This window comes from Camelina sativa, chromosome 13, assembly GCF_030686135.1.
Source record: "Camelina sativa cultivar CO46 ecotype springtype chromosome 13, ASM3068613v1".
Classification (NCBI taxonomy): Eukaryota; Viridiplantae; Streptophyta; class Magnoliopsida; order Brassicales; family Brassicaceae; genus Camelina; species Camelina sativa.
The window spans coordinates 26252744-26279801 of NC_141892.1; the positions used below are offsets into that span (position 1 = coordinate 26252744).

Genomic DNA, 27058 nt, shown 5'->3' on the forward strand with positions numbered 1-27058 from the left:
TAGGAGCGCTGAAATTTCTCCACATTGACAAGATCGAATTGGCTTATACACAGCCAATTCGTCCCACATCTTCTTCAATTTTCCATAATAAACCATTACTGATTCACCTTGTTGTCTACAACACGCAATCTCAGATTTCAGTTCATGAATACGAACTCCATTACCAGCAGAAAACTGCAACTTCAAATCGTCCCATAGAGTTTTAGCTTCTTCAACCATGGAGATAGTTGTACGAAGCGTGGGTTCGATCGTGTTCATTATCCACGCTACCAACATCGAATTCACCACCTCCCACTGTTCGAGTTCTGCAACCACAATTGGTTTCTTCTGGGTTCCATCAATGAATCCAAGTTTCCGCTTGGTTCGCAAGGCATTCCGCACATGCTTAGACCATTCTTCATAATTCTCCCCCTTAAGCTGCACCGTTGTAATCAAGTTTCCCGGACTGTCTGCAGTACTCAAATAATATGGTGAAGACATCGCTTCCACGACCTTTGTCTCACTCGCTTCAAAGTTTTCCTTCTTCTCGCCTTCTCCCATGTCAACTACGAACTTTGAACTTTTAGGGTTTTGTTGTTGCTTTTGGCTCTGATACCATAATAAGACTTGTGCCAAAAGATTCTGCCTTTCATTGATAATGACAAACATATATATACAATCTTAAGAGACCGACTATACAAGCAATATATAGAAAGACAATATCACCTAAAGAGATATAGAAACTTGACAATATTCTGAGAAACATCTAGAAGATTAACATAGCCTTCACCAATAGCCAGCGTAAGATAAAGATTCCACCCTCCCTTGTAACTTAGTTTTAAACCCCTTTCTTCATCATCCACATCAATGAAAGCAATTCTGCAGTAAAGAGAAGTAACACACAAGGGTAATCACTAGTCAGTCAATCTTACAGTTGGTATAATGGAAGTAAAGAAAAAAATAAAATTGGAGATGAGGAACAAGTAGCAAACCCTAAGCGAGCACCGGTTAGACACTCAATGGGAACAAAAACCCTCAAGACTTGACATCCCCATGACTCAAAATGTTTCGTCAATGCGCTCTTGGTCTCATCTCTGGTGAGGGAAGTATCCAAACCCCTAACTAAAATAGTATAGTCGTTGTTCATATCAGAATCTTCAGTTTCGTAACAGCACTCATGTGTTGCCAGTTGGTCCATTTTCTCTACGGGTTCTTCCTCCTCCTATACCGCAAAAAAAAAAAAAAAAAAAAACCAGGATTTTTTTGTGAGTCAAAAGTCAGTAGAGTAGAAAGCTATATAAAGTGTAAAGGTATCATGCATCATTTTGTTGTCAGCCTACACAATACAAATAAATGCAACAAACTGATGAACGATACCTTGGATGAAGTATCCGGGGATTTGGTCAGTAACATCTCCTGCAGGTTTTTTTACATATAATAGTTTCAGTCAAGTCAGCAGAAACAGAGACCCCTAGCTAGCTAGTAACCAACCACAACTTATAAGTTATTATTGAAGAAACATGCATATATATATACCTTCATTGAAATCCCCGGTAGTAGATCAGCATTCCCCATGAGAAAATCCTGCAGGTTTTTCATAGTTTCAGTCATCTCTTTGAAAGATTTCCTCAATTTTTTCATTTCCTGCCATTCAATTACAAGAGAAAGAAAAAATGAATTAGAAAAATACTCATTAATGTCTCATATATATATATATAGATAGAGAAATTAAGTGTGGTGAAAAAAGATACAGAATCGAAGCATATATGATCTTAGTTCAAAGTTTTTTTATTTTTATTTCTAAGTAGTAAATAGAAGAAATATCATACCTTCTCTTGATCAGATGTCTTCTTGGGTTCCAAATCATCTTCAACAGTTTGCTACAGAGAAGAGTAAATTTAACACTATGTGAGAGTGAGTGAGTGAGAGAGAGACGACATATATATTAAGTTAAGAAGTCGTTCGTGGCACTTCTTCTGTCAAAAGAAAGATTATTAAGAAAAGAGAAAGACGAACTGTTAAGTTTTCTGACCTTGCTCTTAGATTTCTTCTTGCGTTTCTTCGGATTTACATCCGTCTCAGAGTTCTGTGGCTCTCCCTCAGCTTAAGCATCAAAGGAAACAGTTCGAATTAGCATAATACAACAGTTCAATCTCACCAAACTATCTCCATACATATGTATATGCATATCATATGCCTTGTATATATTAAGAGCAAGCTAAGCAGATTTTATATATGTTATGTTGATTGGTTAAAATACAAACCCTCGAGCAACAAAGATACCTAAATTTTCTTACCTTTCTGCAAAGGCTTCGTGCCCTCACCATCTGGTGATTCAACATCGGTGGATGTGGAGCATCTCTTCAGTCTCTTGCCCTCCTTGCCCATGGAGAAGATAGAGTTATTGAAAATACCAATAAAAAAATGAGGTATGAAATTTCCAAACAAAAAATAAATATAGTTTTTAAGTTTTTTTCCAATAAACAAACTTATTATTTGAAAATTTTCAAATAATTATTGGATCTATGTATTTTTCGAGGTTTATCTGCTACCATATAACAATGTGGGATGACTGAAAGCTTTCCCAATGCAAAGTTGTTGCTCTCTCAAATCAAGGCTACGAATGTTGCGCCTCCTCTCGTTTAGGATTCCAAGTATGCGTCCAGTTCTGATGAAGAATTAGAAGGATCCTAATATAAGACTGATCTCTAGTTTACTTGGTCCGTAGAGGTCATTTGACCTTTTAATTAATGCAAAAAGTGATTTTTAATCCTTAAATAACAATTAATATTTTAGAGCAAAAAAAATTGCTTTATAATTATTATAAAATAAATATTATGTCCTCACGATGAAATTGTATCACCAAGGGACGATTTGACTGATCTTGAGGAACATATGCATGAGGTCTAATATTATCAGAAAGTTAGTAGCTATGCCCTCTAGTCGAACAACTTCTTTGCATGCTAGTCTGATTTCTTTAGTCGTTATGGCCGTGTTTGCGTTGCTGAAGAAATTGAACATTTAACCAAAAATAATCATATGACTCAATTTCTGCTTATGGTCAGAAACACCATTTGTCTAGTAAAAAAAATAAAAAATTGATCGAATATATTTGCTAAAGATAACTTTGAATGAATCATTTCGTGAAAAGTCCCTAGTTTGTTTGTATGGTCAAATAATAGTTTAGGCAGACATAGATTGACTTGTTGTACACCTACATACTCAAAAAACTAAAATCGGACACATATTAAAAAATTTGTATATCAAGGACATTCCCACATGGAGTCACTAACGTCTACTACGATTATATGAAATTCATGCATCAATTAATTAATTTAGAACTAGAGCCGGCCCAGTTAAATTTGTGGCTTTTAATGGATTTATAGATAAAAAATAAAACTGAAATTAAATCTTAAAATTTCGGAAAATGAGGCCTATTTTTGCAATAAAAAAGTAGATAAATTTAAAACTTGAGGCCAAATCTATAACTTTTATAAAATTGAGGCCTATTTTTGCAGTAAAAATATTTTTTGAGGCCTATTTTTATTACTAAAAATCTCAAAAAATATGGAGGCCCAACACCCATGTGTCATAAGAATGGGTGAAGGGCCGAGCCTGTTTAGAACAATCATCGGATATTAAATAACTGAAGTATTTTTATTGCAATGAAAAAATAATGAGGTATTAAATGTCCAAACCAAAAACAAATGTAATATTATTAAACTTTTTTTCTAATAAACAAACTTATTTTTTTGAAAATTTTGAAATGATTGTTGGTCTCATGCATTTTCTCGAGGTTTATTTGCTACCATATAACAATGTGGGATGACTAAAAGTTTATCCAATGCAAAGTTGTTGTTTTTCCAAAATCGATTGCAAGTTTTGTACAGTGACTAAAAGTTTGTCCAAGACTAAGAATTGAAGGATTCTATCATAAGACTGATCTCTTGCTTACTCTATTTGTAGTGGGCAAGTAAGTTGTTTTGCATTTCTTTAGTTTTTTTTTGTCAAACCGAAAATTTCATTGAAATCAATTGTTACAAACCGGCTTGGGCAGTAAAACCGATTTAGCTAACAAATCGGTTTTTCGATTGTTCTCTCGTTTGATAAAAGTGAAAAACAAGAGTCAAAACCTAGAGATAGACAAAAGATGTCATGGTGAATCCCGTAGAGTTCCTTGGAGAGGGGCTCTGAATGAAGTGCTTTGATTAGCTGATGCGAATCTGAAGCAAAGATGATGTGTTTGATGCCTAGATCGAGGGCCTGATGAATGGCGGATAGGAGAGCCGAAGCTTCAGCCAAAAGAGGGGTGCTCACGTTCTGTAAAACAGCTGTGCCTCGGGTCTCCGACATCAGAGGGTAGTCAGAGAAGAACCATCCCAAACCGGCTTCAAGCGATTTAGATCGCCACGCTGCATCAGAGAAACAACGGATCGAGGCTGATCGGGTTATTAGATCTGAGGGGTTCTAGTGAGAATTAGGGGTCTGTGGTGGCAGATCTTGGGCTGTTAACCACTCTCTCGCTTGTTGTATGGTTGTAGTTACAGTATCCGGGCCACTTAGAGATTTCTTCTCAAAGGTCTTCTGGTTCATGGTGACCCAAATCGCCCACAGGATCCATGGCGAAAGGGTTCCTTGGCAAATGCCAGTCGGGGGTAAACAAGTTAATTTGTTGGTTACTTCGATGCCCTGTCGTACACTGGTGATCATCTCCAGAGTTGGTTGTTGTTTGAGAGGAGCTAGATTCCACACTTGTTTAGCAAAAGGGCAATGGAAGAACAAGTGGAGGCTCGTTTCCTGATCACTACAGTGGGGGCAAACAGCATCCGGGTTGATGTTCCTTTCCTGTAGGTTTCTCCCTGTTGGGAGAGCATTGTTTAGGACTTTCCAAAGGAGGAACTTCACTTTGGGAGAGCATCGGATATTCCACACCTCTTTGAGCCAGTTGAAGTCTCTTAGAGTCTCGTCTTGGAGGGTTTGGTGGTTCCTATCTTTTGATGCCTCTTGGTATCCCGACTTTGCTGTGTATTCGCCTGATTTAGTAGGGATCCAGAGATAACGGTCCGGGGCGTTCAACTTACTTGGTCTAAGAAGGAGGATATCCTCCTCATGATAAGGTAATATCTCACGAATCTTCTCTCTATTCCAAGTCTTAGAGTTAGGGCAGATTAGGTCGTTCACATTCAAATGTTGATAATCTTTTGGTGGTGGTCCCATAGGTGTTACGGGGGAGGTCAGAGAGATCCAGGGATCATACCAGACAGAAGAATCAGTTCCCGAGCCAATAATCTTTCCCAATTGAGGTTTTAATAAGTCTCTCCCAATGCAGATTCCTCGCCAGCCATGCGAGGCTGTTGATGAGACCGAACATGTAAGGAAAGGTTCTGATTTACAGTACTTGCCTAGGAGTAGTCTTGCTAACAAGGACTCTGGTCGGTTGAGGATCCGCCAGCTCACTTTTGCAAGGAGGGCGTCATTGAAGTTTGTAATATCTCTAAAGCCTAATCCCCCGTCTCTCTTTGATTTTGTCATCTTGGTCCATTCTAACCATGTCATTTTCTTTTTCTCTTCAGAGGAATCCCACCAGAAACGAGTGAGGGCTGATTGAATCCTTTTGCATAATGACTTGGGGATCTTAAAACATGACATAGTGTAAGTAGGCATTGCCGAGAGGACTGATTTGAGCATAGTGGTCTTACCAGCGGGGGAGAGGAACTTGGAGGAATAGCTTCGGGATCGTTGTCTTATTTGGTCTATGATCTGGTTGAAAAGGTCTCTTTTCTTCCTGCCAAACATCTCAGGTAATCCCAGGTACTTACCTAAACCTCCCACCTTTTGGATTCCTAGTAGCCGTTGCGCCTCGTTTTTTGTTTCCTCAGAAGTTTTGGATGAAAAAATAATTGCTGATTTTGCTTTGTTTATCATCTGACCTGATGCATTCTCATATTTCTTCAGGATAGTGAGGAGCGTTGAACAACTTTGGCCATCAGATCGACATAAGAACATTGTGTCGTCTACAAAAAGAAGGTGGTTTGCTCTGGGGCAGCCTAGAGCTATCCTTACACCAGGGAGTCGGCCATCACGTTGAGCTTTAGAGCAGAGTCCCGACAACACTTCACTGCAAAGGATGAACAAGTAAGGTGAAAGAGGGTCGCCTTAGCGGATCCCTCTTTCAGGGTTGACAAGTCCTTGTTCTGCTCCATTTAGTAAGAAAGAGTATGACACTGAGGTAACACACTGCATAATCCATTGTATCCACGTTTGGCTGAAACCCATCTCTTGCATGACACACTCAAGGAAATCCCACTCTAGGCGATCGTAGGCTTTACTCATGTCGGTCTTCACTGCCATATAACATTGTTTTGTTGCTCCTGAAGTTTTGAGGTAATGCAAAGCCTCGTGTGTAATCAGTACATTATCTGATATTGCTCTGTTTGGAACAAAGGCTGATTGGTTCTCCGATATTATATGTTGCAGGATTGGTTGGAGTCTTTTAGATAGCAGCTTGGAGATGATTTTGTAGAAGACAGTGCATAAAGCAATGGGTCGGTAGTCTGCCATTTTTTGAGGACTTTGGATTTTTGGGATGAGTCTAACATGGGTTTTATTGATAGACTGTTGTAGGTTAGCAGACGAGAAGAAGGATTGTACTTCAATGACAATGTTAGGTCCGACCGTCTCCCAGTTGGATTGGAAAAAGCTGGCAGAAAATCCATCAGGACCTGGTGCTTTATCAGGGTGGATAGAGAAGCAAGCCTTCTTAATTTCCTGAGGGGAGGGAGGTATCGTGAGAGAGGCATTCATTTCCGCGGAGATACACAGGTTTATAGCTTCCTTGACAGTGTCTCGTCTCTCTCCCGGATGCGAGGTGAACATTTCTGTGAAGTAGTCAGTTATCTCCCGAAGGATACCTTCTTCTTCATACACAGCTAAGCCCTCTTTATTCTCTATCACCGAAAATTTATTGATTGTAGTTCTGCTTCTCGTGGTAGCATGAAAATAGCCAGTGTTTTTATCACCTAAGGCTAACCAAAGTTGGTGGCTTCTTTGTTTCCAGTAGATTTCCTCTGCTTTATAGGCAGAGAGCAAAGCAATGTTTAGAGAGGAGATTTCCCCATGGTTCTGTTTGTCGCTCGACATTGCTGCCTCCAGTTTCTCCTTGAGATCTTCAATCAATTGACGGCTGCTCATATATTTTGCTTTGGACCAGGTAATGATATCCCTTCTGCAGCGTATAATCTTTTCTTCCACTTCTTCTTGGGCATCAAATGACCAGGCCTCATGAATGAGATTGGTAATTTCAGTGTTGTCTTTAAGTCTTCGTTCGTACCGGAAAATACCTTTTTTCTTTTTCTTTGATAGGTCCAATAGAGTAAGCAAAGGTCGATGATCGGAGCCTTCAAAGTTTAGATACTCGCATCGGCTAAAAGGATATTGTTCTACCCATAGTCCGTTAGTCATTGCTCTGTCAAGACGACAAAATACCAGGTGGTTGTTTCTTTGGTCTCTCCATGAAAGGAAATTACCAGAGTGGCGGAGGTCAAGAGATCGCATTCTGCCATAAAGGATCTAATGTCCACAAATGTTCCTTCATGTCTTACTTGGCCTCCTTGTTTCTCTGAAGCCTCGATGATATCGTTGAAATCCCCCGTGAGATACCAGGGTTCTTCTTTATTTCGGCCAAGGAGAGTTAGCTCATCCCAGATAAGTTTCCTCTTTGATCTATCTGGTTCCCCATAGACGAAAGTAGCAAAAAATTATTTCCCTTCTGCTCTGATTTGTGTGTCTATAAAGTTCTGGCAGCTTGATAAGATTGTGACTTCGATTTCTTGTTTCCAGAGCAGGGCTAGACCTCCACCTCCTGGACTATGAGGGGGGACAAGATGGTGGGAATGGAGATTCAAAAAGTTAAGTGAGCTGCGAACTACATCATCCGGATTCTTTGTCTCCATGAGGAATATTATCTCCGGAGAGAACTTGGAGTGAAGTTACCGGAGTCGTTGGACTGTTATGGGATTCCCCAACCCACAACAGTTCCAACTCAATATCTTTAAGGAAGAGGACCGGGCGGATCGTGAAAATCCACCCTCTTCTTCACCATAGGCGGTATGATCTTTCCTTTTGGAGCTGTTTTGCTTGATGATGGTTGGGATTGAGTTCCAGGCTCAGTAACGTTTTGTTTTGGCAGGGACTTAGAGCGGGAAGAGCTTGATTCACCTCTGATGGCTGCAGGTCCCGTAGGTGGTGGTTTTCGTTTAGGTGAGCCCTGGGCTAGACAGAGGTTTCTCTTGCTAGACTTTGCACCTGAGAGTCGCAAGGGGCTTCTGTTGAGAGGTTTTGGGAGAGGGGGTCTACCTCTTCTCTTTTTTGCAACTGATTCTCTTTCTTGTGATTCTTCAGTAGGTAGGAGGAGCAGCTTGGTTTTCCTCCGCAGAATGTCTAGTTGGAACCTCAACAGCAGCAAGGTACGATTGTTGTGAATTTAATGCGACTTCTATTATGAGGTTTGCAGTTTCAGTAGTTAAGTCTCTTTCCTCACCTTGGATTACTCTTCGTCTCCTTACAGCACTCTCTATTGGATCTGCACAGTTTACATATTGCACTGTAACTTCTCTGAGTTCTCCAAGGACTTCCTCCGTTGTGGGGATAGGGGGAGGAGGGGGTGGGGTTACTTCCGCGGAGGAAAGGGTCCTCTCAAGGGGAGGCCATCTTGATCTGGAGGTTTCCGAGTTTTCAGGTCTTGGAGGCTTTTCTCTCCAGATTCGAGTTGACCTTTGGTGGTCATCCTCACGACTACGGTGGCTTCTTTCAGATACCTCTCGGGTGTTACTGAAGGATTTTGGTGAGGGTCGTCTATCAAAGTGGGACCGAGAGCCATGATATCCAAAATCGGAGTGTCAGTGATATTGATGCCATTCCTCATCAAGTTTTCGTTTTCGAGAGGCGAGAGAGGCATGAGATTTGTCCTGAAGGCGTCTAGGGTCTCTTTCAGGTAAGACATGGTGATGAGGGTCCACAGAGTGTGTAGATAGTTCCCTTCTGGAATCCAAGTAATGATGTTTCTCTTTTGGTGGCAGGAAATTGTCTGCTGGAGTGTAGTAATTTCTTCTGTCCTGTCTCTGGTCAGGCATTGTCGTCTAGGAGCTCGACGTATCCGTTGACTCTCTAAGAGCCTTGTATCCAGGGCAGTTTCGCTTCTCATGGGTGAGTCTGAAGCAGTAAGAACAATGATTTTTCAGGTTTTTGTAATCAAGGGTCACTAAAGCTTCGTTTCCATCTGAAAACTCAACAATAGTTTCTTTTGTCATGGGTTGGAGGCCATTTAGCATGGCTTTGATTTTGACTGTTGAAGAAGTGATTTCCAGCTCCAGTATCTCTCCAAGAGCTTCACCGATAAGATGGAGCATGGCTGGTTGCCAGTAGTGCTTTGGGAGCCCTTGGATCTCGATCCAGAAAGGGATCTGAGAGGGGAAAGAGTCAGAAATGGTTGGTTCCCATCGTTGCAGGATTACCATCCATTGGTCATAGTGGTATGGTTTGTTGTCTAGAACTTTCAGCAGGTCTTCCTCTAGTTCAAAACTGAACTGGAAACATCCTTTTCCCAGATCTGAACCTGTGGCTTTTCCTTTTAGGTCCCAGCGGTTTGAGAAGAAGGGGAACATGGTCCAAAGACGCTGGTTTGCCGGGTTGGTAAGCCTTCCCATCAGGGTAAGGGCATTAGCTTCGATGAGATGGCTTGTGTCTAGCTCTGGAGCTTTAAGACGTTTTGGGGAAGGGGGGGGAGAAGACTCCGTCCACACCTTTCCCTTTCAGGTGGTAAGGAATCTTCGAATTCATGGTGGTTAAACTTTCTCAGGTGAGGCAGATGGGGTTTGGTTAGGGTTACTTACCAGACAATAAGATTGTTCGACCAGTGGTACAAGGTTTAAACAAAGAAAATTGGAAGGAGGAAAAGAAAGTTAAAGGAGGAGTTCTATTACCGAATCTTCAGAGATGAGGATGGAGGTACAAGGTGAAGATCTTCATTGAAAGGTGAAGATTTGATGGTTTGAGGCGGAGGGATTGCCGGAGGGGCGTGAAGGACCGGCGGTAGGCTTCAGCATTTAGCTACGAACCGCAGGTTATTACCGTTTTTAGTAAGAAGTAGTAGGTAAGATCCGGTTATTTGAAAAATCCATTCTTCTTACGGTTGACTTAGGGACTCGTACGTAGGAGCTTTTTTCCTCTCTTATCCTCCTCGCTCTTTCTTTAGTTATTTAGTATTTAATAGTAATGATATAATGCTTTGTTGATCTGGAAATGTGATTCCCATCTTGTAACCGAACAAAAAATCGTTCAACATCACTTCAATTGGATTATTTTTTTAATGTAAATTTAATTCTCATGATTTAAGATTTTCTTTTGGTTTAAATGATCGTGTATCTAGCTTTTTAGAGGAAATTTGAATTTTTAATTAATGCAGAAAATGACCATTTAATCCTTAATTAACAATTAGTATTTTAGAGAAAAACAAAAGATAAAGAAATAAATCTGCTTTACAATTATTCTAAATAGATATTATGTCCTCACGAAGAAATTGTATGCATGAGATCTAATATTATCATAAACGTTAGTAGTTATGCCCTCAAGTCGAACAACTTCTTTGCATGCTAGTCTGATTTCTTTAATTTAGTCGTTATGGGCGTGTTTGCGTTGCTGAAGAAATTGATCATTTAACAAATATAATCATATGACTCAATTTGTGCTTATGGCCATAAACACCATTTGTCTAGTAAAAAAAAAAAAATTTGATCAAATATATTTGCTAAAGATACCTTTGAATGAATCATTCCGTGAAAAGTCCCTAGTTTGTATGGTCAAATAATAGTTTGTTTAGTCAGACATAGATTGACTTGTTGTACACCTACCTTCTCATAACACTAAAAATCGGACACTTGTTAAAATTCTTGTATATCAAGGACATTCCCACATGAAGTCATTAACGTCTATTACGGTTCTATGAAATTCATGCATCAATTTATTAATTTAGAACAATCATCGGATATATATAATTCATATCCAACTTGAATATCATAAAGCGAATACACCAAACTGAAACTGACTTGACTTTAAACAAAGAGAAAAAACCAAAGAAGAAGAATAGGGAAAAACCCGGTTTAAGGGGGTTCACGGGTCACCCGAGTGGAGCCTTCTCCACTTTTCACTGTTGAATAAAAAAAGGTCGAGACTTTGTAACATAAGATTTGTTAGAAATGTCAACACCACCCACCCATCTCTTCCTCCTCAATATCTCTGTGGCGTGTATCTAGGGCTGGGTTCCATCTTTGGGGATTCCGATGTCGGCGGAGAGTTGTTTCGGGAGTTCAGGTGATCAGAGCAGCAAAGGGGTGCCTACTCATGGTGGTAGCTATGTTCAGTATAATGTCTATGGCAATCTCTTCGAAGTTTCTAGAAAATATGTTCCTCCTCTTCGCCCGATCGGTAGAGGCGCTTATGGAATCGTCTGGTGAGTCTTCTTTTCAATTTGGGAATATAATTTTGATTTTTGATTTTGAATTTTGTAAAATAGGGTTTCTCTAATTTGGAACTTGTCAATTTGAACTGTGGAATTGTGAACTTCTTCTGGGTTTCTTTGTATATGTCGATGATCTTTAATTTTAACTCCTGGTTCAATGTTTGATGATCAGTGCTGCTATAAACTCAGAGACTGGAGAAGAGGTTGCTATCAAGAAGATTGGTAATGCTTTTGACAACATTATCGACGCTAAAAGAACTTTGAGAGAGATTAAGCTTCTCAAGCATATGGATCATGAAAATGTACGCCACTCACTTGATCTCTGTTTGTTTTTTTTTTTTTTTCCTTATATCTATTTTTAGTGAAGTAATAATAATACCTATTATTGTGTGTTGTGAATCTTTTTATATATTGGTTTACTCACTGCGCAGGTTATTGCTGTAAAGGATATAATAAGACCACCTCGGAGAGAGAACTTTAATGATGTTTACATTGTTTATGAGCTCATGGACACTGATCTCCACCAGATTATACGCTCTAACCAACCGTTGACTGATGATCATTGTCGGGTATGCTTCATCCTTCATGTTACCATCTTGCAGATGAATCTTCTGTTTATAGTTTAGACGTTACTTGGTTCAGGAAGCTAGAGCAATCCGTATTCTATTGTGATGTTAGTGCATCTGAGGATATAATATTGGTCAAACAATAGTTATAGTCAGTATTGCTTGTTATGTTTGTTCCTTTTTATTGGTTTGTGTGTTTTTTGGAAGTTTGGGTTGTTGGTGACTTGGTGTTTAGTAACTAGTTTCGATTTTTTTGCTTGTAGTTCTTTCTGTATCAGTTGCTGCGTGGGCTCAAGTATGTTCATTCAGCTAATGTACTGCATCGAGATTTAAAACCCAGCAATTTGCTCCTGAATGCAAACTGTGATCTAAAGCTTGGGGATTTCGGGCTTGCAAGGACCAAATCCGAGACAGATTTCATGACTGAATATGTTGTTACACGTTGGTACCGAGCTCCAGAGTTGCTTCTTAATTGCTCAGAATACACAGCAGCAATCGATATTTGGTCTGTCGGTTGTATTCTCGGTGAAACAATGACACGAGAGCCGTGTTTTCCTGGTAAAGATTATGTTCATCAGCTTAGACTCATCACTGAGGTAATCTCTAGTTTAATATGTTTTATCCATAGCATCACTACTAGTGTTTCTTCTTGGCATCTGTTGACAAATCTCTGGAAAAACAGCTTATAGGATCGCCTGATGACTCAAGCTTGGGGTTCTTAAGGAGTGACAACGCAAGAAGGTACGTTAGACAGCTTCCACAGTACCCGAGACAGAACTTTGCTGCTAGATTCCCAAACATGTCAGCTGGTGCAGTCGATTTGCTGGAGAAAATGCTCGTCTTTGATCCAAGCAGACGCATCACAGGTGAGTTATATTTATATATCTGCTTCTTCTCTGTTTTCGGTTTTTACTAAGCAAGTTTCTGTGTCTCTAGTTGATGAGGCGTTGTGCCACCCGTATCTGGCACCACTGCATGATATAAACGAAGAACCGGTGTGTGTAAGGCCGTTCAATTTCGATTTCGAGCAACCTTCTTTGTCAGAAGAGAACATTAAGGAGCTTATATATCGTGAAACAGTCAAGTTCAATCCTCAAGAGTTCTCACAGTGAGAGAGAGAGAGAGAGACCTTAAAAGGAAACTCGTCAAAATGCTTGTTTTGTTATGCTCTGTTTTTGCTATTGAATCTCTGATAAGTTTGATTATATGTCTGTAATATGAACAACATCCGAAAAAAAAAAAAAAGAACAACCTTGAAGCTGTGTTATGCAGATACAGTCAGATTTTCTCTGTTTTTTCCTCCTATAGGTAATTTAAATCTCTTGTTACATACTCAACCGTAAATTTGAACTTCTTAACCTTTGAAGTTGTTTGCCCAAATAAGCTCATGCCACGAATTTGACTGAAACATGATTAACCACTAGAAGTAATATTGGAGATTCTTGAGTAACAAGAATTTTAATTTGATCTTCTTGACTCTCGAGACAAAATATTGGAAGAGCTTAACTGAAGTTGTATAGAGTAATGTTTCGGTTTATGATGAATAGAAATCTAAAACATTACATCATACTGAAAACAAGAACTTAAAGAATATTAAAGAAGTTAACAAGAGAATTAAAGAAACTCTAATTAGCTAATGAATAGAAAGCGGATGCTTAGTGATGGGGTTGACTTTCGTTTAAAACCTTTGTTTGATCTTCTTGACTCTCGAGACAAAAAATATTGGAAGAGCTAAACTGAAATTGTATTATATAATGAATAAAATCTGAAACGTTACATCGGTACTGGAAAACAAAAACTAAACAAACTTGGATCTTAAGGAAGAAACAAGGAAAAGAAAAAACCAAATAAAGACGAAAACTTTAGTGATGGGGCTGGGGTATGAAAGTGGTTAACCACTTTGTGAGGCGGTCCATAGCTGACAAATCCATCTTCTTGGGAAAATTGGTGAAAGTAACGGGTTTGGGTAATGCTCCGACCACAACTCGAAGCTTAAGCCCAGCCGCGCAGTGACCCGTCTCTGAGCTAATGAAATAGTGAACTCCTGGTTTGGTGAGCGTAACGAGATCATGGCCCGTCTTGTGCACGGCGGCTACGCGAGAACTCGGGTCGCAGGTTATGAATTCAAGGTCACCGCTAATCTCTAAGACGTCGTTTACTTGGTTGTCGTATTCGAAAAGTAGACTATCTCCTACATGAAACAGTTTGTCCTCACTCCACTTGTTATAGTAGTCGCTCTCTTCAGGAACGCTCCATGCTTTAGAGTCACCGACCTTGTAGATTTCCCCACAAGGAAGGATCTAGCTCGGTGGTGGTGGAGGAATAGGACGTGACGGGTCATGAACAACAAGAACGTCGAGCCTCTGTCCAAGTATGCATTGAGCTTGATTTGAGCTGATGAAGTAGTGATCTCCGGGTTCCGTGAAGGTTACCACGTCATGTCCTGTATTGTAGACGGCCTTAGGAGAAGAACTCTCGCAGAATTCTAATTCTAAAGTGCCCCAAACTTGAGTAACGTCGTTGACGTAGGGATCGTATTTGAAGACCAAAGAGTCTCCTACGTAAAACACCTTTTCCTTGGCCCATTCGTATTACAAGCCTTCTTTCGCAATCCATCCAGCCGAGTCCCCTACGGTGTAGACAGTAGCCGAACAAGAGCCAAAGAGAACCGTGAAGGTTGTTATCACCAAAAGCACAAAGAGGAAGATCTTCTTTATTGTTGTGGCCATGATTAGATGAACAAATTGACAAGGGAAAAAGAAAGGTTATGAGATCTGAATCAGAGAGAAAGCTGAGTTGTGTTGTGTTGATGAATGATGAGTTGTGAAGAGAGAACGTAGCCTTGCATTGTTTATATAATGATGTACCATTCCTAATCCTTTTAGGATTTTATTTTGTTTATTTCCTTTTTCTAGAGTAGTAGAAGATTTAATCCTTTCTGACTTTTGATTCACCTCTTCTATTGGGAAAAAAAAAGAACGTTCTAAAGTTGATTTAATTTATTTATTTATTTTACTATGGTTTTAGATAAACCCAAAGAGTGAATCATATACTATGCAGTTCCAACAATAAAGCTCGTATGTTTGTTTCATGATCTTATCTTTTTGATCCATAGATAGATATCATAGCTAGAAGTGACGACAATTTCATGCTATTGACTTGGATTTGTTTGATATATTGACAAAATGAAATCTCCAGTCTTAGTCTCAAGACAATAAAAATAAGGTGAGAGAATTTTGCTAGTTTGATCACTACATTTCTTGATATTATTTTTTAATTCACATGCATGAGATTTATCAAAGCCAATAATTTTAGGCTAACAACAATTAGTGATAAAGAAACGGCTTCAAACTCAAACTCCCACATCTTAAACCATACCAAAACTTTCAAAATTGGTTAACCGCAAAAGTTTTTTTTTACAAGAATGAGCATACCTGATTGCTCAGCATGACATCTCCAGTCTTCATCAAGACAATAAAAATAAGGTGAGAGAATTTTGCGAAGTTGATCATTACAATTGTAACTTTGATGACAGAAAGTGGAACTTGTTAGTTACGTTCATATAAATTTAATTTGGAAAGCAAACTGATTCTTCCTTTTTATATATAGAGAAATCTACTTATGGCTATAGCCAAAGGGTTAGTCAATGTACTCCCACCTGCAAGTACTGCACCAGCTGGTACATACTAATCTCCAGCATTTTGTTCATAACACTATATATATATATATATATATATATATATATATATATATATATATTTCTTGATATTACAAGAATATAATGAGCATACCTGATTACTCAATTTTGAAAAGATCAGATATGATTTAGAATGATTTTTTTCAGGTATACCATAGAAAAGGGAATAATAATATATAATACAAAGATAAAGCATAATTCAACGCAAAAATCTGGTTTTCTTTCTTTTCAAGTCTTATTATATATAAGTCATTTCCTACTGTTTTAGCAAATTTAAATAGTCCATTCAATGTATGAAACTTTGTTTGTTAGGGAATTCTCATGATGATCAGAATAAGTAGAAACGTTGAAGCAAAATCTCTTCTTTTTATTGAATTGATTCTGAAATTATACAGTAGTACTGGAAGTACTTCAAGATATAAAAAATTCTAACGAAAGAATGAAAGACAAGAACTAGATATACTAAACTAGTATATGTAACTAATAGAGTATTTTAGTTACATAATCTCGAACCAAATCCAACAAGAATGTAGCATGCATATGCTTGAATAGTTGATCCGGATACTTAGTGGTGATGGGGTCTAAAAGAACGAAACCACCTTGTGAGACGGACTATAGGTGACACCTTCCGAGCATTGGGTATTGGTCCGACAATGATTCGAAGCTCAGCTTCAAAGTGGTCTGTCTCTGAGCTAATGAAATAGTAGGCTTCTGGTTTGGTGAGCGTGACGAGATCGTGTCCTGTCCTGTGCACAACTAGGGGAGAAGTCGGGTCGACGAATATACATTCTAGGTCGCCGCTGATCTCTAAGACGTTGTTTACTTCGTTTCCGGATTGTAGATCATCTATGACATGAAACAATTTATCTTCAGCCCACTTATTATAGTAGTAGAAGTCACTCTCTTTAGGAACGCTCGAGTCACCAACCCTGTAGATTAGACCGGACAGAAGGATCTTGCTTGGTTGTGGTGGAGGAATGGGAAGTGACAGGTCATAAACGACAAGAACATCGAGCTTCTGTCCCAAAGTGCATTGAGCTTGATTTGAGCTGATGAAGTAGTGATATCCTGGTTCTGTGAAGGTTACTACATCGTGTCCTGTGTTGTAAACAGCTTTAGGAGAAGAGGAGTCGCAAAGATCGTATTCTAAAGCGTCGGAGACTAGGGTAACGTCATTGAAGGTGGGATTGTATTCGAAGAACAAAGAATCTCCCACGTGGAAGAATTCCTGACCCTCGGTCCAATCATAGACGTCTTTGTTGGCAATCCATCCATCGGAGTTCGTGTTTTTTACTTTGTAGACAGCCGCTGAACAAGAACGTCCCAAGAGAAGCGTCAATATCACGAGCACAAAGCCGAAGATCTTCGTAGTAGTTGTAGCCATGTTTTTGATTGATGAACAAACTGAGGATCGAAGAAGAAAGATGATGAGTATCTTAATCCCGATGTATATTAGAGTCGGTTCGATGAGTTTGAGGTAATATAGACACGATCGCACGAACAATCCTTATACAATAATACAATACTAAACCAATCCTTGTCTAATACTTTATTTCCTTTTTTTTTTGTTATCCTATCTTTACTCGAAAATCTTATCCTATCTTCTTTTTTTTTGGTTCATTTACGTATTAGTTTTGATACCTAATTTCCTTTTATTTCCTTAGCCAAATAAATTTTCCTATACTATTATCTATTCTACTTTTCTCGTCTAATTGTACATGTAAATCCCGTTGCGTTATCACTTTTCATAAAAAGAGTAAATTGAAATTCCATTGAAAAAGAAAATTAAAAGAAAAAAATGTCATTTAAATAATGAACTTTCAAATTTTAGACATTTAAACCATGAACTTTGTTGTAGACCATTTAAAACATCAACTTTTGTTGATTAGCTTTTTTAAACATCAAGTTTCATTGACCAAGCCAAAAAAGACATGACGTTAAATCCAATAATTGACCTACTAACAGACGTTACTATGCCGTTAATCACTCTGTTACTGACAAAACGACGTCGTTTTAATGGAAGTTTTAATTCGAAAAATGTCATTTAAACCATGAACTTTTAAATATAGGCCATTTAAAATATGAACTTGTAAATATATGTCATTTAAACGATAAATTTTCAAATTTATGTCATTTAAACCATAATACATGAAAAATGTGATCAATCCTTCAAACTCTAGTGTAGTGTCCTAAAACAAGATGATCAATCCTTCAAACTCTATTGTAGTGTCCTAAAACAAGATGATCAATCCTTCAAACTCTATTGTAGTGTCATAATAAATGAAAAAGACTCAAAACAAATACAAAAAGACACAAAATACATGACAAAGATCGAAAAAGAAGGATTAATTGATGTTCTTCTTTCTCTTTTTCAGAATCGCATCATGAGGAAGAGTCAAAGAAAGAAGAGAGAAACTAAACTAGGGTTAAACAGTTTAGCCGGTTAGGTTTATATACTTATGTGGTTTCTAATAAACCAGTCAGTCCGAACCGAACCGAAATCTGATTATCCAAATCAATTGCGCCGAACGGTTAGGCTTTCTCTTTTCGGTTTTCTTCGATAACCAAAATTTTCAGGTTGTTTAGTTTTTACCGAACGTTCAGGGCAAGTTCATGGTTTATATGACATAAATTTGAAAATTTATGGTTTAAATGACATATATTTACAAGTTCATGTTTTAAATGGCCTATATTTAAAAGTTCATGGTTTAAATGACATTTTTTCGAATTAAAACTTCCATTAAAACGACGTCGTTTTGTCAGTAACGAAGTGATTAACGGCATAGTAACGTCTGTTAGTAGGTCAATCATCGGATTTAACGTCATGTCTTTTTTGGCTTGGTCAACGAAACTTGATGTTTAAAAAAGCTAATCAACAAAAGTTGATGTTTTAAATGGCCTACAACAAAGTTGATGGTTTAAATGGCCAAAATTTGAAAGTTCATGATTTAAATGAGATTTTTCCCAAAATAATAAACAACTAGATTAAGACCCGTGCTAGTAGAGCACGGGTTGAAATTCATTGTATTTACATTATAATTTTATATAAAAGATAATTTATATGATTTTTTTAAAAGTTTTTTTAGATAAAATATTATGCAATAAAATTATATGCTAAATATGATGACTTAAAAAAGACGCTTATTTTGTAAGTTTTATATTATTAATGATTCTAGATAAGTACCCGTACTATAACACTGGTTAAATTTTATTTTATACAAAATTTTGTATATTTTCTATTTTAAAATAAAATTTTAATATGTTGTATTAGTTTATGTACGTGAAATTATTTCAACAATGACTTGAATGCCATTATAAAACATAATTTTGTGAATTTGGTTTTTAAAAAGTGAGTTATTATATTATGAGTAATTTAATATATTGTTATACTTTTTGTTTTAATATATTTGGTTTTTTGAAATTCTTTCATATTATATTGACATATTATTGACATTGCTATAACAAACCAATTTAGAGTGTTTATAGTTTCTAACTTTAATATCTAGTTTCAATATTTTTAAAATATTTCAAAGTAAATTATTTAAAGTTTATTATATTATATAAATTTATAAAATTCAACAAAAAGTATGAAATTGAATTTAAATATTCATATTTTGACCTGTTACTCAGTAAATTTTTTTAATTCAATAGATATTATTTTTAAAGAATAATATTAATTAAACTTGAATATTTTATAGATTGAATCATTTATGTTTGTTTTTAAAAATTCAATTTATGGTATATGCGGAAATAAAACTATTTTTTAATTATAATAAATAATATGATAATTTATTTGTTTCATAAAATAGACTCATATATAAAAATGAGAGGTGAAGTATGATGATAATTAACAAATTAATATGTTAAGTTAGATATCAAAAGATTTTATTTGATGAATAATTTAATAAAGAAAATTAATATGGTAAGTTAGATGATATCAAATGATTCTTTAGAATATTCTCTTTAAGATTTTTGGAAACAATAAATCCAGACTATACAAATAATATAAAACTTAATCTATAACCTATTTGTAACCAACTTATTAAAATTATATAGTATACAAAACAATGTTGTGTACTTCCATTTTATTATATAGGGGATACTTAAACATACTAGATTAGCACATGTTGAAATTTCTTTTATTTATATTATAATTTTAGAATAAAATATAATTTATATGATTATTTTTAAAAGTTTTTTTGGATAAAACATTATGTAATAAAATCATATGTTAAAAATAATGACTTGAAAAAATACCTATTTTGTAAGTTTTATATTGGTAATTTTGTAATTTTATGTATGATAAATAGTTATGTTTGTTGTTTGTTTTTATTTTAATTGTTGAACATGTTTGGTGAAAGTTTTTTAATATGATCCGTGCTTAGATAAGATTTTATTTTCAGATGCACAATAAGATCTCGGAAATCACGATTAAGTGTGATAAATTGTCAAGATATTATTCTTTTTTACGCCTAAGAATATATTTTTATGCCTAACAGTATATATTTTGTAACAATACATGAAATACTAAAGATTTTATTTAGAAAATTGTATAAATCATTGGAATATTCTCTTTAAGAAGATTCTTAAGTGTATTCATATAGCCCATGGATTGACCAATTAATCTATAATGTTTTTTTGTAACCAACCTATATTTAATGTATAATCTATTTTATAACCAACTTATAAAAATTATATAGTCTAAAAAAAGGTTATCTACTTCCGTTTTATTATATAGAGGATAATGTAATATTTTTTTCTGTCAACAAAATAATGTAAAAACTTTGTTAATTTCTCTAAGACATTTTATTGTTCTAAACATAATGGGCATCAATGATATCCAAACAGAAAATGGGCTTGATAAGAATGATAAAAATAAGCCCATTAATCATATAAAGTTAATGTTGTAGCGAAGAAAGAAATAATAGAAACCTACCACTATCGGAGCTTCACCGACCTTGGAAGTGAGTAGCAGTGCCGAGTGTCACCTACTCCTAACTTATTTCCCTCGTCTTTCAAATTTTTATTTTCTTCTCTGATTTTGAACAATCGGAATTTTTCAATCCTCTCTTCACCGTTTCTCATTGATGTAGATAGCCTTTGAAATTGAGGATTTAGGGTTTTTTATCGCGAATCGGATGAACCCAAATACTAATTGTTTCTTATAATTTTGAAATTTCTTCTCTGTTTCTATTGCATATTCGTTTAGCACGACTTCAATTTCTCATTTGTTCGTGGGTTCATCAAATTTAGCCTACAGCAATTGGTGATCTATACTATATGGAGAGACGTTTTTGAAAAGGTACATTGTATCTCCTACAAATTAGAGATAAACATAAACATATAGGTGTATGTTTTAGAGGTTAATGTACATTGTATTATTCGTTTGCTTCATTGTTACATAAGCAGATCAAAATCATGCTCTAATCAAAACTGCCTTGCCTGCTAATTTCTAAAGCTTTTGATGTCACCTGAATTGAGTTTGATGTTGCCTATATTTATCAGGTCTCTTGACTAAGATAGTGCCAATTTATGCTTTAGAATCTTGTTTTGTGTCTGATTCATTCTGGCGAGTTAGTAACTTAAGCGTCGATGTTCAGGTGACTGGAATCAGCATTGGTAAAGCGCAGTTAAAGTTTCATCCATTAAGAGGCTGAAGATTCCATCCTCAATTTGCGTGGCAACCTCTTCGTGCTCCTCCTTCATCCGCTTCTCATTCCAGCCTCGTCTTTCAACTTGTCTAGCACATGCTTGTCTCCTCTGCTCACATGTTCCGCGTTCGAGCTCTGATTCTCTCTGTCCCTGTAACCATCCTTTTGCCTCGCTCACCAATTGGTCCTCAAAATGTTGAGTTTCCTGGAACGAGTTTGTCCTTTGCATCAATTCATCTCTGAAGTAGTCCATTATCAGATGCTCTTCGTGGATCCAAATTGCATGTCTTTCTTTGACCCGGTTCCATAGCTGTGCTGCCTTCTCTTCAGTCTCATCAGCGTCTTCATCTTCAGTCTCTCCATCAACGGTATCACAATTCTCATCATCATCATCGTCATATTTGATATCTGTCACTTCTCCTCCTTCCATGCAAGATTCTTCGTCCATTGAGGCCCATTCGTTGAAAGTGAAAGGAATAATGTTGGCCAAAGTCTCAAACCGTTGAATCGTTTGCATGAGCTTTTGTTTGGTTCCTGCACAAATCATCACATAGCGTATGTTTCAGAATTTTGAAGTCTTGAAAAAATCTAAGAAGAAAACTTGCTTTGATTGCAATGAAGGAAATCTATACGCACTTTCCACATTGTCAAGGCATTGACTGAAGGAAGAGTCTGATGTTTCGTCATATTCCTCATGTTGAATCTCAAACACTGAGACAGGGCTGTTGTGCTCCTTTTCACGCTGTAAGTCCTCCTGACCATGATCATTGCATATTAGGGCCAACCAAAATCATTTGACTATTATAGTAGACAGCGTTATAATTTGAGTGTATTTAATGTTAATGCAGAGCCACTCTTATAAGACCCATTTCATAAATTGTTAGATATCGTAGTCAGAAAGAAATTAGTGGGTACTGTAAATGCTATTATATATGTCTACCAAGGACGAAGCCAGCTTCTGTTTTGTCTTCATGTGAATTTATTATATTAACAAACAGCTGCACGTGCATTTAGAGACAGCGTGGGCGACCTTATGGTTGAAGCAAAGTCAACCCATAAGATCTTAAAATCAAATTGTCACTTTATTTTATTTGATTCTGTTTTCTCTTTATTTATTATGCATGTAGTAGTTAAACTATGTGATTAATTAATGTTATAAGTACGAGTTTCCATTTCTCTAAATATAGTATTCTTACCTCAGGTCCCACTTCAGTGTCGGCGACTATTACTGCTGTGCAAGAATCTTCGCCGACGCAGTGTAAGTTGTTTTTAACACTCTCTTTTTCACCGCACTCCTCAACATTACTTCCCCATGATGATGGTAAAAACTCCGATGTAAAATCCGAGTCACACCAACTGCTGCAGGATGTGCCGCTGGTGGTGGAGGATCCCGTGGCTGTTCTCGCTGTCTTGGCTGTGTACTGATGAGGTGGAGACAGTTCGAAATGTGATATGTCCTCATGCAGGTCCTTAGACGAGCTCCACCGCACGATGTCTTTAACCCGAACAACAGTGATGCTTGCTTGGTTTTCTGCTTTGTTCTTGGATGTTAACCTCCGAGAGAGGGTCCTTGGTAAGATCCCCGATGGTGCGGATTTAACGGCGTTGGAACGGAGGTTCTTCACGGCGTTAATCACAGCCTGCAATGCATTGGATTGTTTGGATTGTTTCCTCTTTGGTATCATTTTGAAAGGGTTGAGAGGAGGCCGTCTGGGCATCGATTTGAACCCGTTTGAGGAACAGGAATTGGAATCTTCTAAGAGACAGTCTTTGAGCATTCTCGGCCTTAGTTCCATCCTGAAACACTTTCTGGCTCAGGTACGCAGCTGACCTTGAAAAACACTGAACTGACGATAAGAAAGTGTCTTAAGCAAAAAGAAAATATCGTCGACGAGGTAAGTGGGCTAGTGAAATGCTTAGGAGTGTTAAGATGTATTTATGTGTGGCTGATGTGAGTTTATGGAAAGAGAGACGCAGCTTCTTGATGAAGATCTCAAGATTATAACAGGCTGAGAGAAAGAAAGGAACAGAGTTTTTTTGCTTAATATAATTAATTAAGTTAGTTGGTAGAGAATAAGACAAAAGATGTGGGACCTAGGATGTTTCGCTCTACGTGTAGCAAGATTTGGAGCTTCTGCTTATGTGCTTGTTAGTTTATCATTTTTTAATCGAAACTCAAAAGGTTTGTTGGAGCGTTGCTATATCCTTAGTTCATGTGTCTAGTCACAAGGTACAGTGACCTTGCGATGTCTATTGTAGTCGGTACTGCTAAAGAAAAGTTACTTATTGTTATTAAAAACTTATCACAATTGTGAAAATGAGGTTGTGTGTTCTTTAATTTTGTTGATAAATCTGTTAAAAAAATTGGTTTACCTTATTTCTCACTACATGCTCAGTAAATTTCTGGTTTTTGGTTCTGTGCTCAGCTAAACAGTGAAGGCCATGTGAATGCTCCTATCACTCTCTGACAGGATGCCTCGTGTTTGGGGCTAAGTGTGTGATCAAGGCTACGTTGTTGTTTGTGCGCAGGTTCCCATCACTGATACCCGAAAGGTTTGTCCAGATGCTTGGGTTTAGACGTTTTTCTATTTGACTGCAATTGTTTCTCCAAAACTTTATTTTGTGTAAGACATCCATAAATGTGCGGAGATACTTCGTGCAGACTATAGGATATGCATAGGTTTTGTGGTAGTCGTGGCCAGCGAGAAGAATAAGATGGGCTGATTGAAGAGAAAGAGGCTGTTGAATCATCGGATGGACTAAATGAGATAATTGCGTTGGACTTAACCAGTCTGTCTTCAAAGGTGACGCCGAACGATTACTGGTGAAAAGGTAATGGTTTTATTCAGTTTTTCTTTTTGCGTTTTGGCCCTGTAATTCTACCTCCTGGTTTATTGTTTGCTATAAGTGTGAGCATGAATACTTAAACAGCTTGTCATGTATACACCCATCCAGCCATTATTGCAACGGCATATCTTTAGCATATTTACAGAAACACGCACTGCACCGCCAAAGCTCTGATGTCTCAAAAATAGTTAGCTTTAAGAATGGGCTCACGACACCGATGACATGAGCCATTCTGCAAGCTAACTATGCTTGATTCTTAGCCATATTTTTGGTTACGGTCACAAATTATGTTGCACGATCTCTTCATATTTGCACTCAATTTCTGGTTTCTTAAGAGTTCTTTGCACAATTTATACTTGATAGTTATCTTCAAAGCCTTGTTTCCTGATAAATTTCAGCTTTTTTTTGGTTAGAATTGTTGTGTCTATTTGAGAGTTCTTACTAAGTATGCATAAGCAAGATTTATTTGTTTGACTGATTGATTTGCAGTCCGTCCAATCTTACATGAACTGAAGATCATATACTTTGACATATTGCATATATGACCAAGAAAAGAACCGTGGACTGCTTGTATCCGTCAGATGAACACGTTTATTGGTACTTTTCATTTCAATGACTATCTCTATGTATGGTAGGTTCTTAAATGATTTAATGATTCTGACTAGAATCTTTTGCAACGCAGCGCATGGTGAAACGTGGCGACTCGCAGTTGCATTTATGAAATGTATATTGGTCCAGGTTTAGCTCTTGATACGTTTGCAATGAATTCCAATTTAAACACTTTAGATTCTTGTTCTTTCCGCTTATGAAAGCCGCTTTGCGTGTATTTTCATGCGAGTAAGTGTCTCGTCTTATCTACTTCTACGAGGCTTCTCAACCAAGAAGGGGACTAAAGCAACAGAGAGATTCTCAGATAAAATTTGTTTTTTGCTATTGGAGAGCGATGCGACATGGCTGGCGAATCTGTCAGAGATGATTCGCAAATCCGGATGTGAAGGTATATATCACGACCCAATGCTTGAAATAATGATTTTGATAAAACCATCTCGCATTTTTTTTGTTATTGCTGAGCACCCTGCTGGTTTGTTTTCCTGGAACGTTTAATTTTATCTCAGAGTTGTGGCTACTACAAGAGCTGATGATTTGCCGCATATCATCAATAACAAAGATTAAAAAATTGATCTTGTACTGGCAGAGCTACGATTGATTGAGATAAATAAGTACGAACTTCTTGAGAAACTCAGGTTGATTTGTGAGATTCCGGTTGTTGGTAAGCAAAACATGTCCCTAATCATTGCTTCTGGTCGTTAATGTTTTCATGCCAAGTCTGACAACTTAAGTTAATCCTTGCTTCTGGATCGTGACTGTTTTCATGAAAAAGTTTGAGACGCTAAAGATATCCATGTTTTACATAACAAGTCGGATGAGATCTTAAATTAATTCATTGCTTCTGAATCCTATGTTTTCATGACAATTATGGGAAATGCTAGCTTTTAATCATTGTTCTCTCTGTGTGTTAACAGTTTTGGGTGCATGTGTGAAAGACGATTCCATTGAAGAATGTCGGCGCAGAGGTGCCGAATTATGTCTGGCGAAGCCGCTCATGGAACACTACTTAGAAATTCTGTGCCAGTTTACAGTCAGGAGACTTGATGATGAGCTTAAGAAAAGTAACAAGAACAATGAAGCCAGAACTGGTATGTCCAGAAATGCAGAATGAGTTCAGAGAAACAGATGGTGAACATCTCCACTTCATCTCCTGATGCGTTTTTGTTCGCTGTTTAGGTTTACTAAACTTTGTTTTATGCAGATGAACACAGCCAAGGTAAATACAGAAAGAAAAGAGCCGATAGAGACACTGGAGAACAGACAGAAAAGGATTGTTGCGTTGATTTAGGACAACAAAAGAAGCCAAAACTCATTTGTGCAGATGACTTACAAAAGAAAACTTTACAAGCTGTCCCAAATATAGGTGAGTTTCACTGATCGATCTCCTTTTTTTGTAACCTATATCAACCAATGTGCAAACTCTTATGATTTATTTAGAAGAAGCCAACACTAAAAGAAAAAAACCAACAGAGATAAAGAAAATTGGAGAAGATAGTGAGAAAAAGAAGCCAGAACCGGTTTGTATGGAGGAAGAACTAGAAACGTTGTCCACTCAACCTGTTACCGATTCTGTTGCTTATGGTGAGTCTCTCAGTTCACAAATAATATTGTATCTTGGAAGTTATTTATGCATTTGTTTTAAGGTTACTTAAGACTCAGGTTCTGCTTTGAGATATGGTATTAATGATGTGAAACTTCTTGTTATTTTAATCCTAGTCTTGGTCGCCTATGGTACTTGAAGTAACCAAATTTGGTCTTGGACAGGGGAATATGAATTCCAAGAGCGAGATTTTCATCCTTTGGAGAGCGTTGAGGAGTCTCAGGGGCCTCATGAAATCACATTGAGTCCGCGGGAGTCCTCAAACAAGAATGTTGCTGTTCAGCTACAAGTGCAGGCACATGAAGCGTTAGATGAAGAACTGATGCAGGATGGAATCAGCCTCTCTGACCTCGAATTGGATCTGGAGGAGGGACAGGGTTCAGATCAGGAGCAAACCTTAAGTTATGAAGATCCGCATTGCTCTGCGGCTGTCTCGTGAACAATGCTTATGAGATATTCGTTTTTGATTTTTAGTATGTGTGGTTTCTTGAAAATTCCAATAAACTCCTGTGTTAGCTAGATGTTCAAAACATTGATCGAGTCTCTGGAATGACAAGTTAACGGCACAAACTAGAAACCTTTCTTCCTTTGTTT

General features: G+C 37.3%; 6 protein-coding genes, 1 long non-coding RNA gene and 2 pseudogenes across 15 annotated transcripts; 3 read left to right on the top strand and 6 right to left on the bottom strand.

Annotated features, from left to right (window-relative positions):
- Positions 1-609: 609 nt before the first annotated feature.
- LOC104738556 (uncharacterized) lies at positions 610-2368 on the bottom strand. The gene is made up of 7 exons (XM_087480239.1): positions 2277-2368; positions 2012-2082; positions 1809-1859; positions 1516-1623; positions 1357-1395; positions 972-1201; positions 610-858 (listed from the first exon to the last, which is right to left on the bottom strand). Exons 1-7 carry the CDS (start codon positions 2365-2367, stop codon positions 702-704), a joined length of 747 nt encoding a protein of 248 aa, XP_087336365.1. The 5' UTR covers position 2368; the 3' UTR covers positions 610-701.
- A 1641-nt stretch (positions 2369-4009) lies between these two features.
- LOC147930044 (uncharacterized) lies at positions 4010-7541 on the bottom strand (annotated as a pseudogene).
- A 1575-nt stretch (positions 7542-9116) lies between these two features.
- LOC147930045 (uncharacterized protein At4g02000-like) lies at positions 9117-9683 on the bottom strand. The gene has a single exon (XM_087480846.1). It carries the CDS (start codon positions 9681-9683, stop codon positions 9117-9119), a length of 567 nt encoding a protein of 188 aa, XP_087336972.1.
- A 1350-nt stretch (positions 9684-11033) lies between these two features.
- LOC104712298 (mitogen-activated protein kinase 4) lies at positions 11034-13234 on the top strand. Its single transcript, XM_010457942.3, has 6 exons — positions 11034-11485; positions 11667-11796; positions 11926-12063; positions 12324-12656; positions 12743-12926; positions 12997-13234. Exons 1-6 carry the CDS (start codon positions 11316-11318, stop codon positions 13170-13172), a joined length of 1131 nt encoding a protein of 376 aa, XP_010456244.1. The 5' UTR covers positions 11034-11315; the 3' UTR covers positions 13173-13234.
- Positions 13235-13922: 688 nt separating this feature from the next.
- LOC104738559 (blue copper protein-like) lies at positions 13923-14789 on the bottom strand (annotated as a pseudogene).
- A 1314-nt stretch (positions 14790-16103) lies between these two features.
- LOC104737700 (blue copper protein-like) lies at positions 16104-17234 on the bottom strand. The gene has a single exon (XM_010457943.3). The coding sequence runs from the start codon at positions 17139-17141 to the stop codon at positions 16323-16325; it is 819 nt and encodes a 272-aa protein (XP_010456245.1). The 5' UTR covers positions 17142-17234; the 3' UTR covers positions 16104-16322.
- Positions 17235-20680: 3446 nt separating this feature from the next.
- LOC147930046 (uncharacterized) lies at positions 20681-22858 on the top strand. The gene is made up of 4 exons (XR_015578211.1): positions 20681-21059; positions 21358-22152; positions 22610-22666; positions 22774-22858. It is a non-coding gene; the product is annotated as an uncharacterized LOC147930046 (long non-coding RNA).
- LOC104737701 (uncharacterized) lies at positions 21049-23578 on the bottom strand. The gene is made up of 3 exons (XM_087481709.1): positions 22605-23578; positions 22045-22162; positions 21049-21942 (listed from the first exon to the last, which is right to left on the bottom strand). Exons 1-3 carry the CDS (start codon positions 23202-23204, stop codon positions 21368-21370), a joined length of 1293 nt encoding a protein of 430 aa, XP_087337835.1. The 5' UTR covers positions 23205-23578; the 3' UTR covers positions 21049-21367.
- A 250-nt stretch (positions 23579-23828) lies between these two features.
- LOC104738560 (putative two-component response regulator-like APRR8) lies at positions 23829-27041 on the top strand. Of its 9 annotated transcripts, none has more exons than XM_087481711.1 (10): positions 23829-23961; positions 24071-24240; positions 24745-24852; positions 24938-24993; positions 25098-25252; positions 25371-25525; positions 25779-25992; positions 26066-26227; positions 26302-26445; positions 26629-27041. In XM_087481711.1, the coding sequence occupies exons 7-10, from the start codon at positions 25908-25910 to the stop codon at positions 26901-26903; spliced, it is 666 nt and encodes a 221-aa protein (XP_087337837.1). In that variant the 5' UTR covers positions 23829-23961; positions 24071-24240; positions 24745-24852; positions 24938-24993; positions 25098-25252; positions 25371-25525; positions 25779-25907; the 3' UTR covers positions 26904-27041. The 9 variants fall into 9 exon arrangements, with proteins under 9 accessions (XP_087337837.1, XP_087337841.1, XP_087337839.1 ...); XM_087481715.1 differs by having other exon boundaries at positions 26335-26445; XM_087481713.1 differs by having other exon boundaries at positions 25779-25952; positions 26335-26445.
- The last annotated feature ends 17 nt before the right edge of the window (positions 27042-27058 follow it).

Excerpts from the sequence above, each read along its gene's own strand:
- LOC104738556 (XM_087480239.1), bottom strand. The coding sequence starts at position 2,367 with ATGGGCAAGGAGGGCAAGAGACTGAAGAGATGCTCCACATCCACCGAT. Across the intron at positions 1,860-2,011 it reads AGAAGAAATCTAAGAGCAAG|CAAACTGTTGAAGATGATTT; the intron begins GTCAGAAAACTT and ends TCTTCTCTGTAG. Across the intron at positions 1,202-1,356 it reads CCCCGGATACTTCATCCAAG|GAGGAGGAAGAACCCGTAGA; the intron begins GTATCGTTCATC and ends TTTGCGGTATAG.
- LOC147930045 (XM_087480846.1), bottom strand. The coding sequence starts at position 9,683 with ATGGGAAGGCTTACCAACCCGGCAAACCAGCGTCTTTGGACCATGTTC.
- LOC104712298 (XM_010457942.3), top strand. The coding sequence starts at position 11,316 with ATGTCGGCGGAGAGTTGTTTCGGGAGTTCAGGTGATCAGAGCAGCAAA. Across the intron at positions 12,064-12,323 it reads TGACTGATGATCATTGTCGG|TTCTTTCTGTATCAGTTGCT; the intron begins GTATGCTTCATC and ends TTTTGCTTGTAG. Across the intron at positions 12,657-12,742 it reads AGCTTAGACTCATCACTGAG|CTTATAGGATCGCCTGATGA; the intron begins GTAATCTCTAGT and ends CTGGAAAAACAG.
- LOC104737700 (XM_010457943.3), bottom strand. The coding sequence starts at position 17,141 with ATGGCTACAACTACTACGAAGATCTTCGGCTTTGTGCTCGTGATATTG.
- LOC104737701 (XM_087481709.1), bottom strand. The coding sequence starts at position 23,204 with ATGGAACTAAGGCCGAGAATGCTCAAAGACTGTCTCTTAGAAGATTCC. Across the intron at positions 22,163-22,604 it reads ACACTGAAGTGGGACCTGAG|GAGGACTTACAGCGTGAAAA; the intron begins GTAAGAATACTA and ends GATCATGGTCAG. Across the intron at positions 21,943-22,044 it reads ATGCCTTGACAATGTGGAAA|GAACCAAACAAAAGCTCATG; the intron begins GTGCGTATAGAT and ends TGATTTGTGCAG.
- LOC104738560 (XM_087481710.1), top strand. The coding sequence starts at position 25,087 with ATGCGAGTAAGTGTCTCGTCTTATCTACTTCTACGAGGCTTCTCAACC. Across the intron at positions 25,253-25,450 it reads TCGCAAATCCGGATGTGAAG|AGCTACGATTGATTGAGATA; the intron begins GTATATATCACG and ends TTGTACTGGCAG. Across the intron at positions 25,953-26,065 it reads GAACAATGAAGCCAGAACTG|ATGAACACAGCCAAGGTAAA; the intron begins GTATGTCCAGAA and ends TGTTTTATGCAG.